The sequence below is a fragment of the Myotis myotis genome, unplaced genomic scaffold (genome assembly GCF_014108235.1).
Source record: "Myotis myotis isolate mMyoMyo1 unplaced genomic scaffold, mMyoMyo1.p scaffold_m19_p_36, whole genome shotgun sequence".
Lineage (NCBI taxonomy): Eukaryota > Metazoa > Chordata > Mammalia > Chiroptera > Vespertilionidae > Myotis > Myotis myotis.
Genome location: NW_023416342.1, coordinates 2,009,411 through 2,036,953, shown reverse-complemented (window position 1 = coordinate 2,036,953; position 27,543 = coordinate 2,009,411). Strand labels below are relative to the sequence as shown.

At 58.0% G+C, this 27,543-nt stretch overlaps 1 protein-coding gene across 31 annotated transcripts in view; it reads left to right on the top strand.

The window, feature by feature from the left end:
* Positions 1–27,543, top strand: part of ANK2 (ankyrin 2) — a 337,929-nt gene that overhangs the window by 254,735 nt on the left and 55,651 nt on the right. For 14 of the 31 annotated variants that reach the window (XM_036303242.1, XM_036303254.1, XM_036303267.1 and 11 more), the window contains 11 exons: positions 697–795; positions 1,035–1,133; positions 1,860–2,057; positions 4,186–4,284; positions 5,061–5,159; positions 10,403–10,501; positions 11,463–11,561; positions 17,423–17,495; positions 19,843–19,987; positions 25,338–25,440; positions 26,107–26,210. In XM_036303242.1, coding sequence (XP_036159135.1) covers positions 697–795; positions 1,035–1,133; positions 1,860–2,057; positions 4,186–4,284; positions 5,061–5,159; positions 10,403–10,501; positions 11,463–11,561; positions 17,423–17,495; positions 19,843–19,987; positions 25,338–25,440; positions 26,107–26,210 — 1,217 coding nt within the window. Of the gene's footprint in view, positions 1–696; positions 796–1,034; positions 1,134–1,859; positions 2,058–4,185; positions 4,285–5,060; positions 5,160–10,402; positions 10,502–11,462; positions 11,562–17,422; positions 17,496–17,968; positions 18,023–19,842; positions 19,988–21,787; positions 21,803–25,337; positions 25,441–26,106; positions 26,211–27,543 lie in introns of all 31 variants that reach the window. The other 17 variants (XM_036303264.1, XM_036303255.1, XM_036303248.1 and 14 more) reach the window with 5 other exon arrangements.

Sequence of the window (27,543 nt, the reverse complement as noted above, 5' to 3'; positions counted from 1 at the left end):
TATGTGAGGGACGTGCAGCGTGGGGGACGTGCTAGGTGAGGGGACGTGCTGCGTGGGGGACGTGCAGCGTGAGGGGGAACGTGCTACGTGAGGGGACGTGCTGCGTGGGGGACGTGCTGCATCGGGGGAACCTGCTGTGCGTGGGGGGGGCGTGCTACGTGGGGGCGTGCTGCGTGGGGGGGGCGTGCTACGTGGGGGCGTGCTGCGTGGGGGCGTGCTACGTGGGGACGTGCTGCGTGGGGGCGTGCTGCGTGGGGACGTGCTACGTGGGGGAGGAGCACAGGCCGCCCCCTCGCTGTCCGGGCCGCCCTCGCCACGGAGTGCCGGGACAGCGTGGGCGATCCTTTGCGGCCGAGACGATGGAGCGGAGGTGGCGGTGGGACCCTCCGCCCTGCGCTCTGAGTCGGGGACGCGTGGGAACTACAGAGGCGCTGACACGCAGGCCTGGCGTCCGCATAGAGACGGAGGGAGCAGGGCCTGGGGCAGCAGCGCGTGCAAACAGCCCGTGCCCGTGGGGAGCGGGGCCTTTCCCAGAGGAGTTTCACGGGGGGCGGGCTCCCCACGGAGTCCCTTTCCGCCGCCGCGCTCACACTCCCCGTCCTGCTGTCCGCCCGGGAGGCCAGCGTCACCCCGTCGGCCCCGCGTGTTCCCGGGCGGGCGGTCGGAAGGTGAGCGCCGCTCCCCGTTCCCTTTCAGAAAGGCTTCACCCCGCTGCACGTGGCCGCCAAGTACGGCAGCCTGGACGTGGCCAAGCTGCTGCTGCACCGGCGCGTGGCGGCCGACTCGGCGGGGAAGGTACGCCCCTGTCCTCACCCCCACGGCCGCGCCGCGCCCTGGTCCCAGCGGGTGGAGACCTGCGAGCGCGGCCCTCCCGGTGGGTTGGGTTCCGGTGGGCGGGCCCCGGAGGGAAGCCCGCGGGCAGCTGGGCCCTGACCCCTGGGCTCCCGCTGCTGGTGGGAACCGATGCGCTCGGACGGACCCGCGCCCCGCCCCGGTCACTCGCTCACCGGGACCCCCCCCCCCCGCCCTTGCAGAACGGCCTGACCCCGCTGCACGTGGCCGCCCACTATGACCACCAGGACGTGGCCGTGCTGCTGCTGGAGCGAGGCGCGTCCCCGCACGCCACGGCCAAGGTGAGGCGCGGGGCTGCCTGCTGCCGGGACCCCGGCCCGGGGCCGGAACCTGGGGTGGCCTCTGAGTGAGGAAGGCGTGCAAACGCCCAGCATGTGGGCAGGAGGTGGGAACAGGACCCTGCAGGAGCTCCACGCGGTTGTGCTGGTAGTGCTGCGTGCGTGTGTATGTGTGCATGTGTGTGCGTGTATGTCTGTGTGTGCGTGTGTGCACATGTGTCTGCGTGTGTGCACGTGTGTGCACGTGTATGCATGTATGTGCGTGCCTGTGCGTGCATGCGTGCCTGTGTGCGTGTGTGCGTGCTGCTGGGTCCCGCAGGCGGGTCCAAGGGCAGCCTGACTGGCTGGTCCAGGACGACCCCCCCAGTGCAGAGGCTTGGAAACCAGGTCCTGCCAGGGAGGCTGAGGGGGGAGGGCTGGCCTGGGGGGAGGAGAGCAGGGAGGCCTGGAACCTCTGGTGTTGGGGGGGGCGTGCACAGGGCACCGGCCCCCCTCAGGCTGCTCTTCAGGAGGGACCGTGTCCGAGGGCGGGTTTGGAGGTTTGGGGCTCCCATGTCCCTCCCTTTACCCTGCGGTGCCCTGCAACACCGCTTCAGCGACTCTGGTGTTGGGTGGGGACTTGCATTGACCATCATACGGTGGCTTCTAGCTCTTCTGTCGGCCGCCTCCAGAGATGTGCGTCCCCCAGGGCAGCAGCTGAGCTCACCCCGTTCCTCTCACTCTTTGCAGAATGGCTACACTCCCCTGCACATCGCCGCCAAGAAGAACCAGACGCAGATTGCATCCACGCTCCTCAGCTACGGGGCTGAGACCAATGTGGTGACCAAGCAGGGCGTGACCCCGCTGCACCTGGCCTCCCAGGAGGGGCACGCGGACATGGTCACCTCGCTCCTGGACAAGGGCGCCGACGTCCACACGTCGACCAAGGTATTCGCTTTGTCTCTGGGTTCGGCCACTAGCCTTTTGGATGAGTGAACGGAGAAGTCGTCTGTGCGGACATGGACAGAGCGAGGGGTTGTAAGGGAGGCGGGCCTGTGACGGATTCCAGGGCAGCTGAGGACTGGCCGCGGGGCCGGGAGACCACGGAGCCAGGACAGGCACACAGATTGCGGTACGTCCTCGCGCCCTGCCTTTTCCTGTGAGCCCGTTACAGTCCGTCCCTCTGGGAGCTGCCTTCTGTGCCCCTCTGAGCGTGCGGTCACTCCCAGAGGCCCAGGGTTCGGGCCGTCCACGCTCTGTCCTGCCTGCTCGTTCTGCCTGCAGTCCTAACTCCAAAGCCTGGAGGAAGGTGGTGGTGCCATCTGGGGCCATCTGCCTGCTGGTCCATGCCCACTGCCCATGTCACTGTCCAGCCCTGAGCCTCAGGAGCCCTGTGCATGGGGCAGGGACACAGTGGAACGCAGGTCCTGAGCCCACTTCGCCTGGCGTGGGTGGTGGTCAGGGAATCGCTGTCTGTGATAAAGCAGCCCAGTCATCTCAGCCTTTCCCGGAGAATGGCCTGTGGACACACACAGTAACTGCACAAGAATAAGAGTTGGGCTCTAGCCGGTTTGGCTCGGTGGGTAGTGTTGGCCTGTGAACTGAAGGGTCCCAGGTTCGGTTCCAGTCAAGGGCATGAACCTCGGTTTCGGGCTCGATCCCTGCCCTGGTCGCAGCATGTGTGGGAGGCAACCAGTGATGTTTCTCTCTCTGTGTTTCTCCCCCTCCCTTCCACTCTCTCTAAAAACCAATAGGAAAATATCCTTGGGTGACGATTAACAGCAACAAGAAAAATAGAATGAGGGTCAGGGACAATACATGATCCAGTATGCAGACGTGACTTTTACACGTACACGTTTGCCCCTGAGGAGCCCGTGGCTGGAGATCACGGGTTTTGGAGACATGGCTTAGCCGCCCTGGCCTCGCCTGGCTGTGGAGACAGGCCTGCCGGTTTTAACTGGGTGTGCATGGGCGAGAGCTGCCGGCTCCAGGGTGACCCCGCTCCGCTGCTTCTGTCTGAGCGGGGGAGAGGCGGAACGGAGACTGCACTGCACAGGACGCTGTGGGGCAGGAACTGCCCACTGATAGGCTCAATTCCTGGCATGTGAATGGTACTCAAAAACACCTGTGACAGACTAGTGATTCAGCTTTTAAAGATGCCCTTTGCCCGGCCAGCGTGGCTCAGTGGTTGAGCACCGACCTAGGAACCAGGAGCTCACAGTTCAAATCAGGGCACCTGCCTGGATTGTGGGCTTGATCCCCAGTGAGGGCCGGGCAGGAGGCAGCTGGTCAGTGATTCGCTCTCATGGCTGATGATCCTAGCTCTCTTTTTCTTCCTTCTTCTCTGGAAAAAAAGTGCTCTTTAAATGCCTATCTCGATGGGAGCTCCTTCCCCCGTGTGGAGGCTGCCAGACTGTGGCAGAGACGGACTGAGCCTCTCCCCTCCGGCCCTGGGCCCTGTGCCTGACTGACTGTGAGCAGTGCTCCGCTGGCATCCGGTTAAAGCCATCGCTGGTGCTCACACGCCAGGCATTCTACGTAAAGCTGGCCAATTGATGGTGCTGTGTACAAACGATGGGGCCACCTCTAATTTAGCCCCTGGAGGACCCTAGACAGCAGTGCCCTGCCTTTGGGCTGGAGAAAGCCATGCTGAGCTCATTCCTGTAATGACATTTGTGCGCCGATGTGATGATTTATTGAGGGAAAGGCAGACTGTTGCCGTGCTTATCAGGTAGAAGTGGTGGCTGGTGGGCCAGTTACTTAAGTGAATAAATGGACTCAGCCAGAGGCACAGATGGCTGAAGGGCGTGTTCCTGGGAGCACCTTCGCTGACTTGTTTTAATGTCGCAGGTCATGATGTAAGTGCCCAACAGAGAAAACGATTGGCTGACAGTGTTGGGGAGCAGAGGACCTGCCTTGAGTGGAAAGTGGCCATAACTTAGGGGGTTTGTCTTCAATTTCAAAAGATGTGGTTTCCAGGGAGAAGCTGTAATTGCAGGACTGTTTTCAAGATGGGATATTACAGACGATCAGTGCATCTTCTCCCCTGTACCCGCCGCTCCCATTCTCTCTGCAGAGCGGACTCACAGCCTTGCACCTCGCAGCCCAGGAGGACAAAGTGAACGTCGCTGACATTCTCGTCAGGCACGGGGCGGACCAGGATGCCCACACGAAGGTACAGGCTCCTGTCACTGTGGCGGGTCCCGCCCTGGGTGACTCCCAGCCACCTCATCAGGGCACCCGCGTCCCTGTCCCCCTCCTCACAAGTCCGTCCTGCTCACACACTGCTGGGCCTCCTGCTCCCAGAACCAAGTCCGGATGGAGAGAGCAGCAGAAATCCCAGTGCTCCGCCCACACGGCCTGCTCCCTGCTGCTCAGCCAGGCGGTGACCTGCTTTCTCCTGCACCCACTCCCTCCATGCCCTTCGCTGACGTGGCTTTACCCTCACTTTGCCATGAACCCCGCCTTCCACCTCTGCTGCATTTTCCTGCATCCCCGCCTGGCCCTCTCTGGCCTCATCTCTCCCACCTGTTTTCAGACCCCACCATCTGTGCCCCTCTCAGCTCTTTTTCAGGTTAAGTCACATGCATGCTTGGTCTCCTTTGCTGGTGTGAAGTCCTTTGTTCCCAGTCTGCTCCCCCGTGTTTGTGTCCACAGGATGCACACCTAAGTAATATCTGTACAGTCAGTCTCACACCGACTACGTAATAGCTGTGCAGTCGGGTAGAGTGTGTCCCACCCGCTGAGTAAAGCTGTATAGTTGGGTGGCGTGTGTCACACCCACTAAGAAATAGCTGTGCAGTTGGGTAGAGTGTGTCACACCCACTAAGAAATAGCTGTACAGTCAGGTAGAATGTCTTGCTGGGACTGAAACTCTGTCCTTCCCCCCCCCCCCCCCCCGCCCCAAGGTGTGTTTAGTGAGTGGCCATTGCTTGTTTATTGTTATTACAGCTTGGTTACACTCCTTTAATTGTGGCCTGTCACTATGGAAATGTGAAAATGGTCAACTTCCTTCTGAAGCACGGAGCCAATGTCAACGCCAAAACCAAGGTAAATGCTGTTCTCACCTCGTTTCTTTCACGATAGTTTCAGCCACGTGGACGCTCCGTGCGTTCACTGTCGTACACACGTGCTTTTATGTTAGTTTTTCTAAAGTGACTCTGAGCACACCGTGTGGGTTGTGCAAGGGGCTGAGGCTTTTCGTTCGAATAATCTTAACAGCCTGCAGGCTGGGCTCAGAGCTGGTGTCAGTTCAGGGAGCTGAGGAGCTAGCACCTCACCCTGGGCTGCTGGGACGCTGCGCTCCGGTCTTGGCCCGCCCCGCCCTCACCCGAGGAAGCAGCCGGGCCCAGACCCAGGGCCTTCCTCTTTTTAAAGGACTCCTCACGAAGGTGAGAGAGAGAGTCAGTGAGAGAGCAATACCTGCCGGCTGCCTCCTGCACGCCCTCTGCTGGGGATCAGACCCACAACCCGGGCATGTGCCCTGACGGGATTCAAGTGGGGCCTCTTGGTTCATGGGCTGAAGGTCAGCCACTGAGTCACACCGGTCGGATCCCACGTCTGTGTTACACTGAATTCACGTCACCTGTCTGAGGTCACAGAGCAGGAGCGGTGGATCGGAGCTCAGACCCAGGCACTGTGTGTGGTTCAGGCCCGGGCTCTTCGCGCTCGCATGTCTGAGACCTCAGCAGCCTCACTCCTCCCCTGACGTGAGTCCATGCTGCCTCCTCCTCCCACGTGCCCCTGACCCGGACCTAGTCCCCCTCCCGTTCTTCCTAGCCTCCTAGTGTGACCCAACCTCACGTAACTTTCAGATGACACCCACCCCTCCCTACAGCTTTCACTGTCTGCAACGCCGAGGACCCGGTGCTGCTCATGGCCTTCCCTCTCCTCAGCTGCTCTCCGCCTCAAGTGGCTAAACTCACCTAAGCCACCTCCGTGATGCTTCCTGCAGCACCTTTTCCCCGTTTCCTTTAATCCTCACCCCGGGGCATGTTCTCATCGATTCAGAGAGACAGGAAGGACGAGGGAGAGAGAGAAACATGGACTGGTTGCCTCCCATCCCTGCCCCGACCGGGAATGGAGCCTCCGTGGCCCTTCTGTGCACAGGACAGGGCTCCAACCAGCGGAGCCCCAGCCGGCAAACTCAGAGCCTTCCGTCCGACTCCAGCAAGAAGAGCCGCTGCCTGTTCCGAGTTCTCCTGAACTTGGCGTGCGGCGACTGTAAGCGCTCCTCACACGGGCGCTAGCGCCGCACGGGCTTGCTGGGCCAGCCCCACAGAGCGCGTGGGCGGAGCTTCCCGCTGGAGTCAGGGCGCTCGCGGCGGCGGCGGCGCCTGGTGATGCTCACGCGTGTTGTGGCGTGCTGGCTGCACGGTTGTAAGCTGGGAAGCCAGGCGCCCCACGATGAAGCGTTTGCCTCCTGGGGTTTGACCTGCACTCAGATGGATTTGTGGCTGAGAGAAAGTTCTCATTTTAACTTTTCAGGTTTTCTTGTTTTTTGTGTGTTTTTTCTCATCGATGCCAATTTTATTTGCTTTTGGAAGTAAATGAATCTTATGTGTCTTCAGTGGGTAAACACACATCTTCAGAGGATGTCCTTTTAGTAAACAGGGTTTTTTCACAGAGAATGACATTTTGTAGAAGGAAGTCTTTTTTCATGTCTCGTGTAACCATAGTTACTAAAATTGGTTGCTATGAAAATACAAACAAATGTTGACTTTACTACTGAAACTTTCGTGACTTGGTGTAAACGTTTGGCAAAGTGAACTTCTTTCACGGAACTGCTCGTCACTTAGAATTAGAATTGAACCCTGTAACAGCAGCTTGAGGCAAACAGGTTGGATTAATTATAGGATAGTTTGCAAAGAGAGTTGCGAAGTCCACGTGTAAGGCAAGCATGTCAAACTCAAAGACTAACATGGGCGAAATAAATGAGGCCTGCAGCTTGCAAGTTTGACATGCTGGGTGTAGAGCCTTTGTGAATTAGACTCCAAGGCAGTGATGGCGAACCTTTTGAGCTTGGCGTGTCAGCATTTTGAAAAACCCTAACTTAACTCTGGTGCCGTGGCATATATACACATTTTTTGATATTTGCAACCATAGTAAAAAAAGACTTATATTTTTAATATTTAGTTTATACTAGAGGCCCGGTGCACAAAAATTTGTGCACTCAGGAGAGAGAGGGGGTCCCTCAGCCCGGCCTGTGCCCTCTCGCAGTCTGGGACCCCTCGGGAGATAACGACCTGCTGGCTTACTCCTGCTCCCGGGTGCCAGAGGGCAGGCCCAATCCCTAGGTGCAGCCCCTGGTCAGGCTCAGAGCAGGGCGGATCTGGAGGTTGCGATGCCACCCCTAGTCATACTCAGGGTACAGCCGATTGGGGGGTTGGGGCACCGCCCCCTGTCACACTCAAGGCAGGGTTGATAGGGAAGTTGCGGCGCCACCCCCTGTCACGCACAGAGCAGGGCGGATCAGGGGGTTGGGGCGCTGCCCCCTGTCATGCACAGAGCAGGGCCCATCAGGGGGGTTGGGGCTCCGTACCCTGTCACACACAGAGCAGGGTTGAGCAGAGGCTTGGGGCGCTGCCCCCTGTCATGCACAGAGCAGGGCCCATCAGGAGGGTTGGGGCACCGCCCCTCAGAGCAGGCCGGATCAGGGGGTTGGGGCGCCGCCCTCTATCACCCACAGAGCAGGGGGTTGGAACGCCGCCACTGTCACACTCAGGGCAGGGCCGATGGGGAGGTTATGGCTCTACCCCGTCACACACAGAGCAGGGCCCGTGGGGGGGTGGGGGGTTGGGTGCCGCACCCTGTCACACACAGAGCGCAGGGCAATCAGGAGGTTGGGGAGCTCCCCCCTATCAGGCACAGAGCAGGGCCCATCAGGGGGTTAGGGCGCTGCACCCTGTAACACACAGAGCCGCAGGGCGATCAGGGGGTTTGGGCGCTGCCCCTTGTCACGCTGATCCCGGTGCTGGGAGGCCTCGCGGCTCTGCTGATCCTGGTGCTGGGAGGCATATTACCCTTTTACTATATAGGATAGAGGCCTGGTGCATGGGTGGGGGCCGGCTGGTTTGCCCTGAAGGGTGTACTGGATCAGGGTGGGGTCCCCAATGGGGTGCCTGGCCAGTCTGGCTGAGGGAGGGGCTGAGGGCCGTTTTCAGGCTGATGGGTGACTGAAGCTCCCAACCGCTCCTTTTTTTCTTTTCTTTTTTTTTTATTCTGGGCCAGCTTTAGCTCTGAGGCCTCGGCTGCTGAAAGCAGGTTTTTGGCCTTTGTTTACCTTCTGTATTTGATACAATGTTGCGGCCCGGCTGGCTAAAGCCCGGCTGAGTAAAGCAGGTTTCTGGGTTTTGTTTATCTTCTATATTTGCAACGTAGTTGCTTAGAGTTGCAGCTGAGAGGCCGCAAGTCAGGAGGGGAACGTTGGTTTCCTCCGTCACTGAAGCAAGCAAGCCTCACGTTAGTTTCAAGCTGCCTGGCTGCCGGCCGCCATCTTGGCTGACAGTTAATTTGCATATCACCCTGATTAGCCAATGGGAAGGGTAGCGGTCGTACGCTAATTACCATGTTTCTCTTTTATTAGTGTAGGTATTTAAATGCCATTTAACAAAGAAAAATCAACCAAAAAAATGAGTTCGTGTGTCACCTCTGACACGCGTGTCATAGGTTCGCCATCACTGCTCTAAGGTGAAGAGTCTCAGAGAAAGAAAGACAGTGTTTGCTAGCATTTTCCTGTCACTTCAGAGAAACGAAAGAAAAATAGTGTGGACTGCATATCTGATCCTTCTCAGAATTTAAAGTTTTGTCGTTTTCATTTGTAACTGGGCGGGGTGGGGGGGGGAGGTCAGAGGTCAGGGGTGCTGGTTGTGGGGAGAAGTGCTGGTTGGGGGCTCCCGGCAGGGCCTAAGGCGGCGGGTGGAGCTTCAGCCAAATGGTCTGCGAAGCCTGTGAGCTGCCCCGAGCCCTGGGAACACCTCCACGGTCATCTTTCTGGCCGCAGTGCCCACATAGACCGTGTCCCGCAATCAGTGTGAGCTGCTGGGGCAAGAACATGGCCGTGGCGACATCGACTGGGTAGCACGGGGTCTCCTGTGCAGCCCAGGAATGACTGCAAGTGCTGCTGGGCCTGGCCAGGTGACAGCGCCGTGGGCACATCTGTAAACATGGTGGGAAGGAGGGATATTTAGAAGAACTCTCACTTCTTCCAGGCTCCTCGGTGTCCACAGGTGATGTGACGGGAGCAGTGTCTCTGTGACTGTTAAGTTTCCCAGGTTCCTGGGTCACTCCTGGGATGCATGGACACAGCCATGCTCAGACCGTGGGTCACAGGTGTGGACACAGCCCCCAGACAGAAGGCCACAGTGACGGGGGATGTAGCAGGGACAGCAGGGGGACGTGGAGGGACAGCAGGGGGACGTGCAGGGACAGCAGGGGTCGTGGAGGGACAGCAGGGGGGACCTGGCGTCCTGTGTGCACAGTAGACACATGCAGATGGAGAAGCGTGTTGCGTGCTGGTCGCGAAGCAGCTGTGACACCATATCGCAGGGACAGACGCTCTGACAGGTTCATGGTTGACGGCTACGCAGCGCACAGAGCACACGGGTGGGTCTGACAGACGTGGAAGCTTCTGTCGGGCGAGGCCAGCGGATAAGGGTAGCGCAGCTCTGGCTGCCATGACCTTCTCCACGGGTGTGGCTGTGGCGTGGCCATGAAGAAAGTCCTTCCCCCGTTCCCAGTTGTGTCCCCCGACACGGGGCTGTCCCTTTACTCTGCCCGTGTCCCTGCACCAGCACGTCCAGAGCCAGGCGGCCCTACTCACCTCATGGCTCCTCCTCACTTCCTTGGAGGCGAGCCCAGCCAGGTGGGGACAGAACCAAAATGTAAAGACCGTGGGTCAGAGTGGGCCTCCCACGACCCCCCTCAGGGGAAGGAACTTCCAGACCGAGGTCTGGAAAGTGAGCCCTGAGTGACCCGTTGGGAAGCCGCCCGGGCCAGGCACAGTGGCGGTGACGCCTGCAGCTCTCGGACGTCTCCTCGCCACCGCTGCTTCCGTGGCGGCCGGGCTCACGTTTCCATGCTCACGGCTCAGAACAGTGTCGGAGACGCCAGTCGCCTGTCTCCCTTTACTCACGGGGCAGAAGGTGTGCGGGCGTGTGTGCTGCTGGGAGCAGGCTCCTGGGGCAGCCGCCCCCATACACAGCATTGTCATAAGTAAGATGGCCTTGAACGCAGGCTAACCGGCTTCTCCTTCTCTTCCCGCCTCGCCCCCCCTTCCCCCCCCCCCCCCCCAGAGTGGCTACACGCCCCTGCACCAGGCTGCACAGCAGGGCCACACACACATCATCAATGTGCTGCTGCAGCATGGGGCGCGACCCGATGCCACCACCACGGTAAGGCCCCCCGTACCCCGGTCCCTCTGCCACGGCCAACGCCAGGGGTGGGGGGGACCCTCTGTTAGTGCTGCTGAGTCACCTCTGACTCCTGGGGACCCGTGAATGGTGCTGCCCGATGCCCAGCCTCACCGTCCTGCGCAGCCTGGAGGCGCAGCCTGTGGCTCTTCCGTGAGCCCCTCCACCTCCTGTTTGGGCTCCTCTTCTCCTGCTGCCTCTGTTCCCGGCATCGCTGTCTTTTCCAAAGCCCCGCCTCCTCATGTGGTGTCTGAAGTAGGACAGTGTCCGTGTGTCACGTGTCCGTGTGTCACCTGCCCCAGCCGTGCTCAGGCTGAGCAGAACAGGGTGCCACAGTCCCCACCCCTCCTGAGATGGGCCTCCACCCTCAGGCCCCAGCTCTGGGGTAGCCTCAGTGCGGCTGGCGGTCTCGGCTGGCGGTCTCGGCTGGCGGTCTCGGCTTGGGGGCTGGAGGCTGGGCCCGCCGCTCCCTCTGGCTTAGACAGGCTCCTGGGACAGGGGCCATTAAGATGTGAACGAGGTGGTGTGATTCGCCCCGGGCTCCCCAGGCCTGTGCAGGGGCCTGCTGTTTGCTGTGGTGTCTGCGCACAGGGACTGTGCCCTGAGGCGGCCTGCCCTCCCTGAACCGGCCTGTCCAGGCTGGGTCTGGAGGCCTCCCTTTCCCAGCACCATCCAGCCCCCAGAGCTGACCACCCAGGGGTTAAAGCCGCAAGTGCTTCTCATTAGGAGGAGGGGCAGATGCAGCTTGTTGTGTTTCCATGGTGACCCGCTCTCCAGGCTGGAGAAGTTACCAAGACACATTCAGATGTGATGGTAAAAAGGAGTGATTTCCTCCACCGCGCCTGCCTGGCGTTGGAGGAGGCGCTGGCTCCTGGGGCGGTGAGCTCACTGGCTCCATTCTCTCTCTCTCCCCCTCCCTCCTTCTCCCGCCCCCCCCCTCAAGAATGGCAACACGGCCCTGGCCATCGCTAAGCGGCTGGGCTACATCTCGGTGGTGGACACCCTGAAGGTTGTGACGGAAGAGGTCACCACCACCACAACAGTGAGTAAGGGGCCCAGGGCTTCTGCTTGAGCTCAGCTTTCCCGTCGCGCCCTCTCCCCTCACCCCACGTCCTGCGCCGCGGTCTCAACTTCTGGGGGTGAATCTGGGCAGCAACTGAGGGCCACAGTGGGAGGGCACTCACAGGCAGCGGCCGAGCTCCTGCGTCCTGCACATCCGGGTGGAGCGTGTGAGTGAGTTCACAGGGCCTCCTTGTTTTTTCCTGCTCCTCTGCCCTCGCGCTGAGGTTGGGTGTGACCTCAGCTGCCAGCCCAGGGGCGGGACAGTCCTGGCAAACTTCTCATTTGAGCAGAGGGGACGCAGCCCCGGGAGGGCCCTGGTCCCTGCAGTGCTCACGGCTGATCTGAAGGTTCCCCGGAGACCCGTTCTGCCCCACGTCCTCTCTGTCTCTGATGATGTTTTATTCAAAACGAACTGAGTGCGCTTAGTAGGGAAACAGCCTGCTAGGGCAGGGTGCATGGCCTCTGCCCACAAGGCTGGGGGGACTCGGAGAGGGACGAGGGTCCTGGGGCCGGGGCCTGCGGAGCAGAGCTGGGTGCCTCCCAGGGCGAGTCTCTTTGCATCGACTTGTTGGTGACGTTTCTGAAGCTGCAGACAACAGCTCGGTGGCTTATGTGGAAAGTGGATAAGTGGACAGTAGAGCACCGGGCCCTGCGGTCAAACCTCGGCCAATACGAACACTGAAGGAGGTTCCGGCAACAACCCAGGCGCAGACGATGGGTCAGGTGGGAGGTGGGAGGAAGGAGTGTGTTCCCGGGGCGACAGCAGCCCCGTGACACAGCAGTGGGTGAGCACAGCTGCCGGGACCTGTCCTATGTGGGGGAAGTCGGGTTTATTTCTGGACGCGAGGCGATGTCGCGGACGCAGAGGGTCACGCCGCTTGTTTTCTCGGGCAGTTTTAAAGCCTGTGCCCTGTGCCACAGTATTTTTAAAGATTTTTTTAAGCCTCACCCGAGGATATGATTTCATTAACTTTAGAGAAAGGGGAAGAGAGAGGGAGGGAATCGTGGATGTGAGAGACATCGATCAGTTGCCTCCCATATACATCCTGACCAGGGGCAAACCTGCAACCTAGGTGCCCTGCCTGGGAATCGAGCCCACAACCTTTTGGGGTACTGGAGGAGGCTCCAACTGAAGGAGCTACCTGGCCGGGCTCTTTTTAAACGTTCAAAGTGAAGTTTCTTCAAGAAATTACATAGGAGAAACACAGGCCCGTTTCTGCTCGCACTCACCCCGAGTCGCTCTGGAGGCGAATCGTAGTGGCCGTCCTTGCTCCCTGCCGGCTTAGACCGGCGCGTCTCCCTCCGCGTCTCCTCCGCAGTAGGGAGAGGCTTGTCCTGTTGGGCATCTCTGAAGCGGCGTGGGCATCCCAGGCGGCCAAGCACGGCTGTTCTGACGACTGCTTTTCTGGGCACTTAGGCATGTGTGCATCTTCATCAGGTCCCAGCGAGGGGTGCGCCTGCATCCTTTTCTGTACCTTGTGCTTTTCCCCTTCCGTTCGCCTCATTAATCCACTTGAAGGGTTTCTGGGTAGAAACCAGTGCTGAGGAGTGGTCAGCGGTGAAGACATCACCTCCCCAGCAGCAGCTCCACATGGTGGCCTGGAGGGTGGCACATGGGCTCTTTAAGAAAAAAAATTCTTCTTTAGCTCAACAAAACGGTGGGTCAGACGTGTCCATTGTTAGAGATGGCAGCTCTGTCACTTAGAGTGAGAGACCCACGCTACCCAGGCCACGTTATCACGAGGCAGTCGGCGTTCTAAACACTGGCCACAGGTTCTCAGACACATGGCCAGCCCCACACCCAGCTCAGGGGCACTCAGCTCCCCTGTGAACCGATAGACGGCCAGCCCCACACCCAGCTTGGGGGGCTCAGATCCCCTGTGAACCGATAGACGGCCAGCCCCACACCCAGCTTGGGGGGCTCAGATCCCCTGTGAACCGATAGACGGCCAGCCCCACACCCAGCTCGGGGGCACTCAGCTCCCCTGTGAACCGATAGACAGCCAGCCCCACACCCAGCTTGGGGGGCTCAGATCCCCTGTGAACCGATAGACGGCCAGCCCCACACCCAGCTCGGGGGCACTCAGCTCCCCTGTGAACCGATAGACGGCCAGCCCCACACCCAGCTTGGGGGCACTCAGCTCCCCTGTGAACCGATAGACGGCCAGCCCCACACCCAGCTTGGGGCACTCAGCTCCCCTGTGAACCGATAGACGGCCAGCCCCACACCCAGCTCGGGGGGCTCAGCTCCCCTGTGAGCCGATAGACGGCCAGCCCCACACCCAGCTTGGGGGGCTCAGCTCCCCTGTGAACCCATAGACGGCCAGCCCCACACCCAGCTTGGGGGGCTCAGATCCCCTGTGAGCAGATAGACGGCCAGCCCCACACCCAGCTTGGGGGGCTCAGATCCCCTGTGAGCCGATAGACGGCCAGCCCCACACCCAGCTTGGGGGGCTCAGATCCCCTGTGAGCAGATAGACGGCCAGCCCCACACCCAGCTCGGGGGGCTCAGATCCCCTGTGAACCGATAGACGGCCAGCCCCACACCCAGCTTGGGGGGCTCAGATCCCCTGTGAACTGATAGACGGCCAGCCCCACACCCAGCTTGGGGGGCTCAGATCCCCTGTGAACTGATAGACGGCCAGCCCCACACCCAGCTCGGGGCACTCAGATCCCCTGTGAGCCGATAGACGGCCAGTCCCCACACCCAGCTCGGGGCACTCAGCTCCCCTGTGAGCCGATAGACGGCCAGCCCCACACCCAGCTTGGGGGGCTCAGATCCCCTGTGAGCCGATAGACGGCCAGCCCCACACCCAGCTCGGGGCACTCAGATCCCCTGTGAGCCGATAGACGGCCAGCCCCACACCCAGCTTGGGGCACTCAGATCCCCTGTGAACCGATAGACGGCCAGCCCCACACCCAGCTCGGGGCACTCAGCTCCCCTGTGAGCCGATAGACGGCCAGACCCACCCCCAGCTTGGGGGGCTCAGCTCCCCTGTGAGCCGATAGACGGCCAGACCCACCTCCAGCTTGGGGGGCTCAGCTCCCCTGTGAGCCGATAGATGGCCAGACCCACCCCCAGCTTGGGGGGCTCAGCTCCCCTGTGAGCCAATAGACGGCCAGTCCCCACACCCAGCTTGGGGGGCTCAGCTCCCCTGTGAGCCGATAGACAGCCAGTCCCCACACCCAGCTTGGGGGGTTCAGCTCCCCTGTGAGCCGATAGACGGCCAGCCCCACCCCCAGCTCGGGGGCATGAAAGCCTCAGAATTCTGTGGGCTGTGTTTCTCCTCTGTAACTGCTGTTCTCACGCTGCCGAGCTGAGCGCTGCTCCAGCAAAACCACCGGACCCTGCAGATGAGAAGCCCCTGACAAATACAAGGCCCCTGGCATGCGCTCCAGCAGGGGTCAGCGGGGAAGGGTCTCCCTGGCTGCGTGGTCTAATGCAGTGGCTGCCAACCAGTGGTCTGTGGATCACTGATGGTCCGTGAGGCCCAAAGGGTTGGCAACCGCTGATGGGCCTGTCTTCCCTCCTGCCTCTCATGTCAGTTCTTCTCTCGTGATTGCAAGTCTATTGTTTTCTGAAATGGAATCGGGTTAAGCATTGAAAAATGAACGTCCTCCTCTCTGTTACGCGAGTCTTGCGCGTCTGCTCTTGGGGAAGAGATTTTCATTCCTTCCTCCGCACAGCAGTGTCATCGATGACGCTAACACGCAACAAAGCTCCGGAACTGCAGGGGTGCGTCTAGGGTTCAAGTTGAGTTTGTCGGATCCCAAAGCCCATGCTCTTAACCCTCCGGCATCACCGAGCTTGGCTTTGCTAAAAGGAGCTTCGCAGGAATTTTGCGAAAGAAAATTTTTCACCTAATTTTCAATTTAAGAAAAACCCTCTTACCTGGCCCCTTTGTATGTTCACGGAAGCATCATGTTCAGTATCATTTCCTAAAGTCCACAGACTCACTAAAATAACAGCCACTCACCATGACAGGCAAACAGCACAGACAACTTAATAATTATGTAAAGTAAAATTCAATTAAACTTTACGCTGTCACCTCTTCAGTGGAAGCGTTGAATGACAGCTGCACAGCCGACAGACATCGCCTCGGATTCGTGGGACGTGCCCTGGAGCAGCCACGTGGGTGTCTGAGCTGCGCCCCCTCCGAGGTCTTCCCCCGAAGCCCTTGCGCAGGGAGAGGCGTCGGGCAGCCGCTGGGGAAGGAGAAGTCGCGGCTGCACGCGTGGCGGAGGCGTTTGGCATCGTGGCTGTTTCTCTAACCTTTGCTCCGTGAGGCGCCGGGGCAGGGACAGCTCGCCCCAGAGGTCGCTGTGCGGGCAGGGGCGTTGGGACGGGCCCCGTTCCTGGCAGTGGAGCAGGAGGCAGTCTCCCGAGGCGGCTGGGAGAACCGTGAGATGCGAGCCAGGCGGCCACTGTGGGTCAGCTGTCAGTTCTACGTATTATTTGCATAATTTTAAAGTGACCCACCCTCTTTTATGCTGTGTGTAACCACTGATAGGCAGCGCCTAAAGCACGGAATAAGCCGCCACCATGACATGGCGCCGTGTTGTCGTTTAAATGCTGGGGAATTCTTTGGCAGCCGTTAAGAAGATGCCATGTTCCGAGTTCCACCTCTTCCCTAGCGGGAGCGGATCGCCGCCGCCGATGCCGTGGTGCCTGTCCCCCCGCGACAGCCTTCGAGGCGGAGTCGGGCGTTTCCTGGGAATCTAGTCCGTTGCCCAGAAGGCTCGGTGTCCGTCTGCACGAGGAGCGTCACTCCTGCACTCTGCTGTGCGCCCGGAACACCCACATCTGTGACGCTTGCTTATCCCGTGTGCCATTATCTTAAAGAGACAGGACGCTGAGAACAGAACCTTCTAAACTTTTCACATAATTTTTCCAGGTTAATAACGTCTGTGTAGCAAAGCTTAAAGCCCTATACAACCTGCTTCCTGTGTCTCAGTGGCTTTTGGTGAAGGCTCTACTCTCATTTCGAGATTCGTTATTTTAAACTTCCCGTAACGATGCCAGTGGATGTGTCTGAAACAGCTCCTGGCCTGCAGTGGCCACTCGGCCTCCCTGGTGCCTGAGTGACCAAACGCCCAGACACCTTCGTGCCGAGTTACAGTAGGACAGCTCGTGCCAGCTGATGTGCAGTGAGCACTGACGTCTGCCAGCCGCTCTTAGGGCTCTTGTGTGTGTTACCTCATCTGATCTTCATAACAACTGGTGAGCAGTGTTGTCATCACTGTTCACAGATGAAGAAATTGAGGCACGGAGAAGCCAGGGCCTCGCAAGGCCTCACAGCGGATGGGAAGTTCGCATTGGAGCCTGGTCCTCCCCCCACAGCTGGGAGCTGGAGCGTGGCCGGGAGGCTGACCAGCCACACACAGGCCAGGCGCGCAGAGAGGACCAGCGTCCCCCCCTCTGGGCCCAGAAGACCCGTTTTCTGCCCAGACGATCTACATCTTTCACATGGTTCACCACGTCTTTTCCCCTGGCTTGGTTTTTAATAAATCGCATATGTTCATTGCTCCTTTAGGCTGTTCTGGAGTTCACTTCAGGGAGGCCCTGAGCACGGGGAGCCGCCGGCTCTGGACGATGGGCCGTTTGTGCCGCTGCGAACGGGTTGGCTGTTCGAGTGGGAGCTCACAGCAGCGGGCTTTCTCGGGTGCAGCCTCGCGGGTCCGTGGCCTTTTGTCCTCAGGAGGACGTGGGTTTTCCTGAGAGAAAAGCAGAGAGAGAACTTCAGACAGACAGGCCTTGGGCCGACGCGGAGTCTGGCTCCCCTGGCTCCTGGCGTCTGCTGGGAGTTTGTTTTCAAGCGTGAATGCTCTTTCTCTTGGCAGACGATCACTGAGAAACACAAGCTGAATGTTCCCGAGACCATGACCGAGGTGCTGGACGTCTCTGACGAAGAGGGTGAGGCTTTCTCTGCGTTCTCTGGGGCATCTGTCCTGGTCCCGCCAGGAGCTGGCCTGTCTGGGGACCGAGCGGGCGGTGGGTGTGGGCGCCAGCGGCTTCACCAGAAAGTCATGTGTTCACCTTTGTTACATTGACTTTTGCCATTTGGGGAAGGAGGATCCATTAGTCTATTTTCAACTGGTGTTATCCTTTTTGTCTTGTAAGTAGCCAGCTGGGAAGGGGAAAGGCTGGGAACTGGGCCATCTGTGAAAATACCTGCCTGATAGGACAATTGTTAGCATGGGGGGGGGGGTGTTTGTTTTGTGTCATTTTTTTAAATAGATTTTTATTGGTTTCAGAGGGAAAGGGAGAAGGAGAGAAATAGAAACATCAACGAGGAGAGAGGATCATTGATTGGCTGCCTCCCCATTCATATGTGTGCACCACCCCGGGTTTTGTGGGGTCACTTTTTTCATTCATATCTTGAACAGCTCTTAAGCAGCCTGGTGACCGCGTTATTGATGGGGAAGTACTTAGTGACTCAGGTACCTTCAGAGGAAACTATTGGAGTGAAAGCTTTTCTTTGCTTTTAATTTTTCTTAACTGCATAGAAACAAACGTGCTTAATATTTAAATCTGGGTGCCTAACACTAACTGTTCCTTTTGAAACAGCATGTATAATACAAGTGAGGTGGTGTGAGACAGGTGAGGGGCTGTGAAACGGGTGAGAATAGTGTGAGACGGGGAGGGGTGTGAGACGGGGAGGAGGTGTGAGACGGGGAGGAGGTATGACATGGGTGAGATGATTGTGTGATACAGATGAGATTGTGCACTTGAGTGTGGATTTTACTAACTTGTAAGGTTAAAGCCATGATTTGCTTCTGCTATTAATGATTTCGCAACTATCATTGAGGCTTACTAACATAGTTAAATTATCTAGTGACCTCTGTATGAGTATTTTCTCCAAAGTAATATTTCTTCTTAGAATACGAATTTAGAGAAACAGTAAGCCTTTGATAAGTTGACATTGAGCTAGCAACAACTGAGTTAGTTTGCTTGGAGTGAACGTAGGTTAAATTGTTGGTGAAGGTACGTTTTGATGTGATGAACGTGTTAGACGAGGAGTGACGTGGCCGTCCTAAGGCAGCTAGGACTGGGTTTAGATGACTTTCAGCCACTTTGAAGGGACCGCAGAGCACAGCGTCTTCTATGCGACAGACCGACCGCCTTCCCTGGCGCCTTCGCTTCTGCATCAGGAGAGCAGACCAAGTCTTCCCACGTGTTAACAAGCTCACACATGTTTCTCCAAAAACCACTGAGGCTTCTTTCCAAACCAGACAACACCTGTGTTTAGGGAAGCTAATGCTTAGAGTGGATCCTGGAATCTTTTTCTCCCAACTTACTTGACTCACAAAAGCACTGCTAGTCACGATTTACACGTTAGGAAGGGGACGGGGGGCAGGTGTGGCTGTGGCCTGTCATGGATGTCTGAGCCGCTCCACCTGTCACTGTGCGCAGATCCCGGCTTCCTTCCTTGGCCGCCTCGCTCACCAGCACGAGCGTGTCCTCTCGCCCAGTTATTCCACACAGCACCCTCAAAGGACCCGTGTTCCTCTTGCGCTCACACCATTCTGGGCCCCTGACCCTCACGCACGCGCTTCTCACCAGAACCCCCACCACGCCTGGCACCAGAGCTGCACCAGACAAGCTTCGCTGGAACCTGCGAAGGGGTCACGACAGACGAGCACCAGCTTGGCGGCTCCTATTTACCCGCCCCTCCTCTGGGGCCAGCGCCCTCGGGAGCCTCTCCGCTTCAGTGGCTGCAGGGACCCTGAGCCCTGGCCCTGAGCCCTGCAGCTCGCGGGGCCTGCTGTCCCGTGTCTGCCTGTCCTGTAAGGACATGCTCAGTGGTTCCTCAGCTCAGATTGAATCTCAGCGCTCACCTGATCACCCCTACAAAGCCCCTATCACCAAACCAGCCGCCCTCCCCAAAGCCCCCAGTGGGCACCATCCTGAAGCAGCCTCTGCCCCCTGGGGCCTGGTTAGTCCTTCCCGTCAAGCAGCGTCAGTGCATGTCCTGTGTGCCTGTGTTGGTGTGTGTGGGGGGAGGGGCGCGTTGCTGTTGCATCTTGATGACTTGGCGTCGGCTGTAAATCCACTGCCACGACAGGGACATGAGGAAAAACACTGAACAAAGAATTGCAACCAGGGGGTGGTTTCTCCTCGGTGAGGAGTGGGGATGCGGGTCGGACGCAGTTGCTCTGCGTTCCCACGCTCTTCGGCACACGGGCTCTGCGTGCCTCTGCTGTGCAGGGCTCCGTCATGCTGCCCTCACTCAGCCAGTAATTCTCCCGCGTGCTTCCAGGAGACGACACGATGACGGGGGACGGCGGGGAGTACCTGCGGCCCGAGGACCTGAAGGAGCTGGGGGACGACTCGCTGCCCAGCAGCCAGTTCCTGGACGGGCTGACGTACCTGCGCTACAGCCTGGAGGGCGGGCGCTCCGACAGGTACAGCCGGCGTGCGGGGCACTCCAGCGGGGAGGGGGCACTCCGCTACAGGAGAGCAGGCTCAGTGCTGGCACGCAGAGGAAACCCCCTTGGCGTTAGCGGGTTCTCTGCTTCCTCCCATGTCAAGAAGGGAAACTGAGGCTGGGAGCGATTAAATAGTAATGCGAGCAGCTATAAGGAGCAGAGACGTCCCCCTTTAAGTAGAGGTTTTCAGGCACCGGCCACCTCCCTCTGGCCCAGTAAAAAGGACATTTCTGCCTGTGGGCCCTCTGAGCCCTGGCGTTGGTGGATGCTGTCATTTCTGTGAGCAAAGCTTGTCTGGAGGGAGGGTCAGAGAGACGCGATGAGAGAGGAGGCAGGACAACCCGCCAGGGCCTGGCACCGCGCTCGGAGCCGGACCTGCAGGAGCCGGCTGATGGGCCGATCTGGGCGTGATGGCGCCTGCAGTACCAGAGAGCGCTGCTTTTGGGTGCTGCTGCCCGCACTCGGCGGCTGTTAAGTTCTGAGGAAGAACACGGCTCCCCATCAGAAGCAGGGCTGTGGTGTGGGTGTGCATGTGGTCAGCCCGAAGGGCACGCAGTGTCTCTGCTCCTCAGTCATCAGTTGGCACCTGTCATCTTGGCGTTTCTACGCTCTGTCCGGCATGTTGAGTCCAGGAAATCCATGCCCCAAAGGGGAGGCATTTCTAAACGGATAGACACAGAGTTTTCTTGGGTATTTTCCCTGCGCGCCAGTGCTGCCCCCCCCCCCCCACCTCCCCCATTTTCTAAAATAGCTCAGGGTGCCCGTGACCTGCGTCCCCCTGGGCCGGCCTTGCCTGGGCACTGCAGGTAGAGACGTGACTAAGGTATGACTAATGGCTGAATTCCTAGCCCAGCGGGTGGGAGAGGCCAGGCTGGGCTTGCCAGGGGGCCCTGGTGGCGGGGAGGGAGGGTGGGGAGGGCTTCGAGGTCTTGTCAGATCCCAAGGCAGGGCTCCTGGTTGGGGGGGAATGGTGTTCCTCAGTGGGTGCTGAGTGCAGTGAAGGAGGTGGTGACGTCTGCATGCCGGGCGGGGTCCCTCTGAGGTGGGACATGAGACCCATCCTACTGGGGCGGTGCCAGAGGACTCGGCGGGCAGCTGCTGCCGGTTGAGCTGGTGTGAAGACTCGAACTCTGAGCTCAGTGATCACAGTCGTGGATTTGAGCCCGGCCAGCCCTGGTGGAGGGCTTCAGGCTGGGTGAGCAGAGGAAGATGAGACGGAGTCCTGGGGTCAGGCTGCCGGAGGGGGCCCTCAGGGACTGGTCACGGGCATGCTCCGTGTGAACTCTGACACGCGGATGGATGCGGACATCACGTTCTGAGAATTCTTAAAGACTTCAGGTTTTACTAAGTGAGTTGTTGATGGCTGTGGCACATTCCCAATAGTCCATGGACAGGCGTGCTGTCAGCCGGGAGGTCTTTCTTTTCAGCCTCGTCTTTTTTATTAGAAACAAGTGCTCGAGTGGATCCCTTGTCCTCTGGAAGGACTCAGGTTGGGAGGAATAGAGTGATGCTTTCCGTCGAGCAGGGCTCTGAGGCTGGCCCATCCTGCTCAGACTGCCGCGGGTCCGCAGGTCAGGACGGGGTGGGCGGCGGGGTCTCAGCCCCAGTTGCTTTTCCAGAGCAGGAGGCCGCCACCTGCCGTCTCGGATGGAACTGCAGGCAGTGGCTCCGTTCACGGTTGTCTGTGTGCTTCTTTGTTTTGCTTAGACAATTCAATATGTTACCTTTGTCGGTAACCATTTACCTTCTCGTTGTTTCTCTGTTTGGTGCCTCCAGTAGTGCCGTGCCCAGGTAGGTGCCCGTGGCTGGCAGCATAACCCTCCCGGCCCATCCATTTCCCTGCTCCCCGCTCGATGTGCGTGTGCGTGCTGTGTTCACAGGGGCGCTTCCATTCTGAAATCGTGGGTGTATTCTCAAATTAGGGTTTTTATGTATTAAGTTGAGTAGTTGCTTGGGCTGGAAGGTACATGTGTTAATAGAATGAAAACTAGAACAAGCCCGGCATGAATTCACCTGTCACGGCGCCCCCTGTGTTTGGGGGGCGTTAGTGTGGCTCCAGCAAGGAACCCAATTAGCCCGTGTGCAGTTGAGATGATAGAAAGGTCATGGTGATGCCTGAAGTGTCTGTGGGCGCACAGAAGACTAAAAATAGATGCACAATTTTGATGTGCGGCGATGAGAACACAGTCGACCGGGTTTTGCTTCCGTTTTATTTTATTAGTGCTTCACGCTGAAATGCTACCCAGATTCAGTGTAAAGCACTGCCCGGCAGCGAGCCACGGAAGCTGCTCCCTGGGCGAGAGCGAACACATGCACACTTGTCAGTGTCTGCTTCTTCAGTGGGGCTTGAGGACACCATGACTGAATGTCTGAGACGTATTTGTCACCGCTGCCCTTCTCGGACTGAAGGGACTTGGATCCAAGCTAATGCGTGTCTGTAAAGCAGCGTGCCAGCGGGAAGGCTGCGTTTAGGTCATAACAAGCCTTCAGCACGCCTTAGCCGACCCGCAGGTGGGAATGGCCACTCCTGTGGCTCCCTGCCGTGGCCTGGGAGACTCACCCACCGAAGACTGCGGCCTCTGACTTAATGCAAAAAACATGGCTGCTCTATTGTTTCTAACTTGTTTGTGGTGCTTCAGATCAGATGAAGAGTTTCTGGGCCAAAGGTGTGAGTTATCCTAGACTCCTGTGCTGGTCATTTTCCTTCAGAGAGAATAATTCTCTGCTATCGGAACACTTAACATTATTTCACTTCAGTACGTCTGTAACTAAATAGAACAAAAGAGCAATTCGAAACCATAAGCATTGCCTCAATAACAATTAGCACTGTGGGATGCAGAGTGAGCCAGAGTAAAATCCCACAGGTAGAGACATGCAGACAGATGGTTCCAGGGGACTCATTCTCCTTCCAGCTGCCCCCTCCCCCCCTCCCCCTCCCCTCTCTCTCTCTCTCTCTCTCTCTCTCTCTCTTCCCTAATCTCTTTTTGAGGTTGTGTTACCTCGTCTCTTCCTTTCCTTTCTTCTCTCTATTCCTTTCCTCTTGGGGTGCATACCAGCGGGGAGATTGACCTTGGGTTAGGCAGGTGGCCACGGTGACGGCAGAATGTGGCTTCGTATCTTAAGGGCCAAATGAGCTCCTTAACCCCTCACCCCTAAAGTGAACAGACAGCCAGTGGTGCTGTGTCCCTGGGAGTGGAATCCAGTCCCAGCTGCCTCTGTCTATGTTGGACCATGGCAGCAGCCGCGTCACTAGGTCTGGTTGAGGCCCTGTTTACCGTGGGGTCTGCTCCTATCCCTGCTGACCTGTTGCCCCTGTCCCAGGGCTGCATGTCAGGGCCAGTCCTACCTGGCGGGCGTGTCCACCTGCTGTGAGGAGCAGGCCTCCGCCCTGAACCTGGGGCCCTGCCCGCCTACGTAAATCTAGTGCCTGTAACCGTGGAGGTCGCCGTCTGGGTCTTCGCAGTCCAAAGCCGTGGAGAGAGATGATGGATGAACAGGTCAGCCCTGTGGAGCCCCGGGGGCTGGTGGAGCCCAGGGACGGCCCTGGCACTTCAGGAGGCGCCCGCTGTGTTGTCTCTCCCTTGGCCCACTTCTCACCAGAGCAAGGAGAGTCAAATGCGAAGCTTAAGTGTCTGCAGTTTAAAGCAGGAGAAAAACAGTTATTCCGTTTCTTAAGGGAGACAAGATTGGCTGAAATGAAAGACCCTCCCCGCCCCCCCAGTAATTTAATCCCATCCCCAATTCAAGGCCAGGCTAAGGTCACTCACAGTGCCCTGCACCCCATTATGGAACGTGCACTGTTGAAACCCAAGGCACACCTATAAGTGGGGCTGCCCTGCCCCCAGGAATGAGCCCCCAGTGGCCCCGTGGTGCCCTGCTGCCCTGGGCTGTCTAGACCCTCTGTCTTCACCAGGAGCCTGGGAAACATAAGAGAGGGACCTCTCACACTCGGCCTAGATTCCATCTTAGCGGAAACACGCGGTCCCTGTAGGTGTAAACGCTCGGTCAGGCAGTCCCCTCCTTGGACTCGTGTCACGTCGCACCTGTAATGCTCGGGCATAAGGCTTGGAGCAGGGTGGGGAGAAGCCCCCCCCCCCCCCCCCCCCCCCGCACACACTACCGCCCAGCAGCAGTTTCTCAGAGACAACAGGCTGGCTCAGCTGACACCTCGTGAAGGTCAGTGTGTGGCTTAAAAATTAGGTGTAGTTGCAAAATGAAAACAGTTGCTGATAAGTGGGCCAGCTCGACATTTAGTTCACAATTCCACACGCCTCACGGCCACACCTGCCAGCTGGAGGGTGCACGCCTTGGCGTCTGTAGACACCGCGGGACCATGGCTCAGCCCCCTGTGGGCTGTGGGCTGATACTTTGAATGTAGATCTTTAGACCTGGGCTGACACGCACCAAAGTTCGCTCACTGAGGCTATCCACCCATTGGTCAGTTGAGCATGCAGGTGGGCTGGGAAGGAATGTCACTTCCTCTATGAGAATGTCAGCTTTCACTCCTACATCGGAGCATGTGGCTCAGAGCTCTGACGCTCAGCTCTCACAAAAGCCTTTGCTGTCCAGGCCTGAGCCCATGTGAACCAGCCTCCCCCAGTCCCCCCGGCAGTTGCTTTGTGCTGGCTGACGTGTCTGGGTCTGGTCGGTGCTTAGAAACGCTTTCTGTGTGCCTGTGTCATCGCACAGCGACCCGCCCGCCCGCGACGTTGCGTGCAGCACAGGACATGCGAGGGGCAGTGCTGGCCTCTGAGTGGCCATGCGGGACCCAGCCAGGGGCTGTTTCCTCAGGAAGTCTGCATGCGGCTGTCCCCGTCCCTGCCTCCCAGGGTTCCTGGCCCTCGGTCACCGCCGCCGGACGGGTTAGGGCACACGGAAACCTGCCTGTCGCCCTGTTCTCGCCTCGGGCTGGCTGTCCCCTGATATTTCCCAGTTGCAGGGCGATGAACATTTGGCTCGGATGTTGGAGATCAGCCCTGCAGTTATTTCCTGCGTGAATTTGTGTGCCAGCGGCTAGTGAGTGCCAGTTGCCGGCCTCAAACCTGTCTGGGGAGAGCAGGAGTCAGATTAGGAGTGTCAGATTCTAACTCCTGGTCCCCTGGGGCCCCTGCCATTGGGTGGCAGAGCCGGGGAGAGGGTGTGTTCCCTCGGGGTGACGGGAACGGGTGGCACAGAGCCCGCGTCCTCCCTGCACCGCGGCCTGTCCCCAGGAAGGTCCCGGCAGCTAACTGCACGCTCTCTTCGCTCTCCTGCTCGGCTCGCCATGCCCTCCTCCCTGCCCTGCCCCACCGTGGGCGCGTGATCACGGCCTCTGCTCACCTGCCAGCCTCCGGTCCTTCAGTTCCGACAGGTCGCACACCCTGAGCCACGCCTCCTACCTGAGGGACAGCGCCATGATCGACGACACCGTTGTGATCCCCAGCCACCAGGTATGTGACTGCGGGTGCACTTTGTCCCTGCGGCAGGGAGGGAGCCTCACCGCTGCAGGAAGGAGCCAAAGAAAGCCTTTTCGTCTTAAAAAAAACAACAACAAAAAATCAGCTGAGCTAGTCATGGGCTAGGGTAAGAGATTTGAGGATTTTTTCCTAAAACACGGAAAATGTTCCCTAGATTTCTCAATAGCGGAGTTTTTCTAAAACAATGTACTGCTTGTTTCTCCAGCTACTGAGCTCCTCTGTGGAGACTGAGTATGGAGACCGCCTCCTCCAGGAGGTCTCCATTAGAGGGTGGGGCGGGGAGGCGCGTCCGTCCGAGGCCTGAGATGAACGGCGCGGCCACCTGCGTCTCCGTGTTAGGTGGTTCTCTAGAGAAAAGATGTCGTTTATTAGGAAATACTGGCATTGGGTAGGATGTTAGAGTTCAGGCTGGCTGGGTACACGGACACCCACCCTCTTCAAAGACAGCGACAGTGATCCAACATCAATAACATCCTCAGCGGGAATGTGTTACCAAATACCTGAGCACCTCGGCCTCACATTTTAAAGGGGCTTTTCCAGGCAGTGCCACTGTCTGAGGTGCCCCTTTCCGAGGCGGGTACCTTGTCGTCGGAGGGAAGGGAGAGAGCCGTGTCCCTGAGCCGTGTCCTTTGTGTCCAGGTGTCAGCGCTCGCCAAGGAGGCGGAGAGGAACGCCTACCGCCTCAGCTGGGGCCCCGAGCACCTGGACAATGTGGCCCTTTCTTCCAGCCCCATCCACTCAGGGTGAGTCGTGGTGTCCTGTGTCCAGATCAGGGAAGGGACGAGTGGACAGCAGCAGCTTTGTGCGGTGGCATAGCTGGCGGCCAGCTTACAAGGGACGTGACCTTCGTTTAAACTTGTAAATAACACAGCTTTGTCCACCATGGGCCCCATCTGCGTGGACAAACCAGCAGAAAGGGTTGAATTGCACCTAGAAAAGCTGACGTTTTAAAGTAACTGGTAGCATTGCGTCAGACAGCTTGCTCACTAACCAGCAGCCGCCGGGGCTTTAAGACGTCTTGAAAGGAAGGGCAGGAGTGTTTGCGTCCTGGACGGTTTTATTTACTGAGGTGAACTGACCAGGTCACAAATGCCTCTCCCCACAAGTGAAGGCACTGAAGGGATGTTCCCCGAGGCTGGAGGCTGGAGTTACACAGGCGGAAGGAGGAGTCCTGTGCAGTAGGCAGTAGGGCCTGGAGGGCACCTGTCAGCTCAGTCACCTGCCCGGAGCCAGCAGCCACTGAGAAATGCTGCCTTCCACATCAGCTCTCTAAAAACGTAGGGCTTTGAGTTAATAATGGTAACCTACTGAAAGATGTCCTGAAGGCATAGAACTCAGTTACGTGGACCATAAGTTCTGGAAGGAGTTGTAAGTGGTAGCACTTCGCAGTTGCATTTTCCCTTTCATTCTATTACTTTTATTCATCTAGTAATTTCATAATTATATGTAAATTCTTACAATATTTGCTCACTTAACCACCTTTTAAAGCCCTACCCATATGTTATCTAACTAAATCAAACATTTTGGCTTAAATGGTTCCAAACTCCTTATCCGTAATGACCAGCATGATTTGAATTGTGGACCTTCCTTGTTGCCATTATTCTAAAATAAGTCTCTTTCCAGGAAGGCATTCAGAGGCATTGTAGTTACAAAGTTTGCACCTCATAGTCTAAGCTTCTACTAAAGATTCATAGACTATAAAACTAGGTCCATAGACATAGAAAATAATCCAAGTACTCTTTTCCTTGTTAAAAAAACATAAGCAGGTTCCTAATGCAAGAATTATGCAAGGGAATGAAAACCAAATTAAACCTCATCCCAATTTACTTACACATCCTAAGTGTAAAATGAGATCATTAACATCTGACCTATCGATTATTCAAAAAGCATAACGTTGCATCTGCTGCCAGCTTTCTGGACAGTGAGGAGGGGAAAGGAGTTGGCCCTGGAGCGTGAAGGCGGCCGGCTAGACCCAGCCCAGCGCGGCCCGGCCGCCCCAGCCCAGGGCGAAGGGTGGTTTTAAGCACAGTGTCATGTACTACCTTTTTAAAATACATTTGTATTGATTTCAGAGAG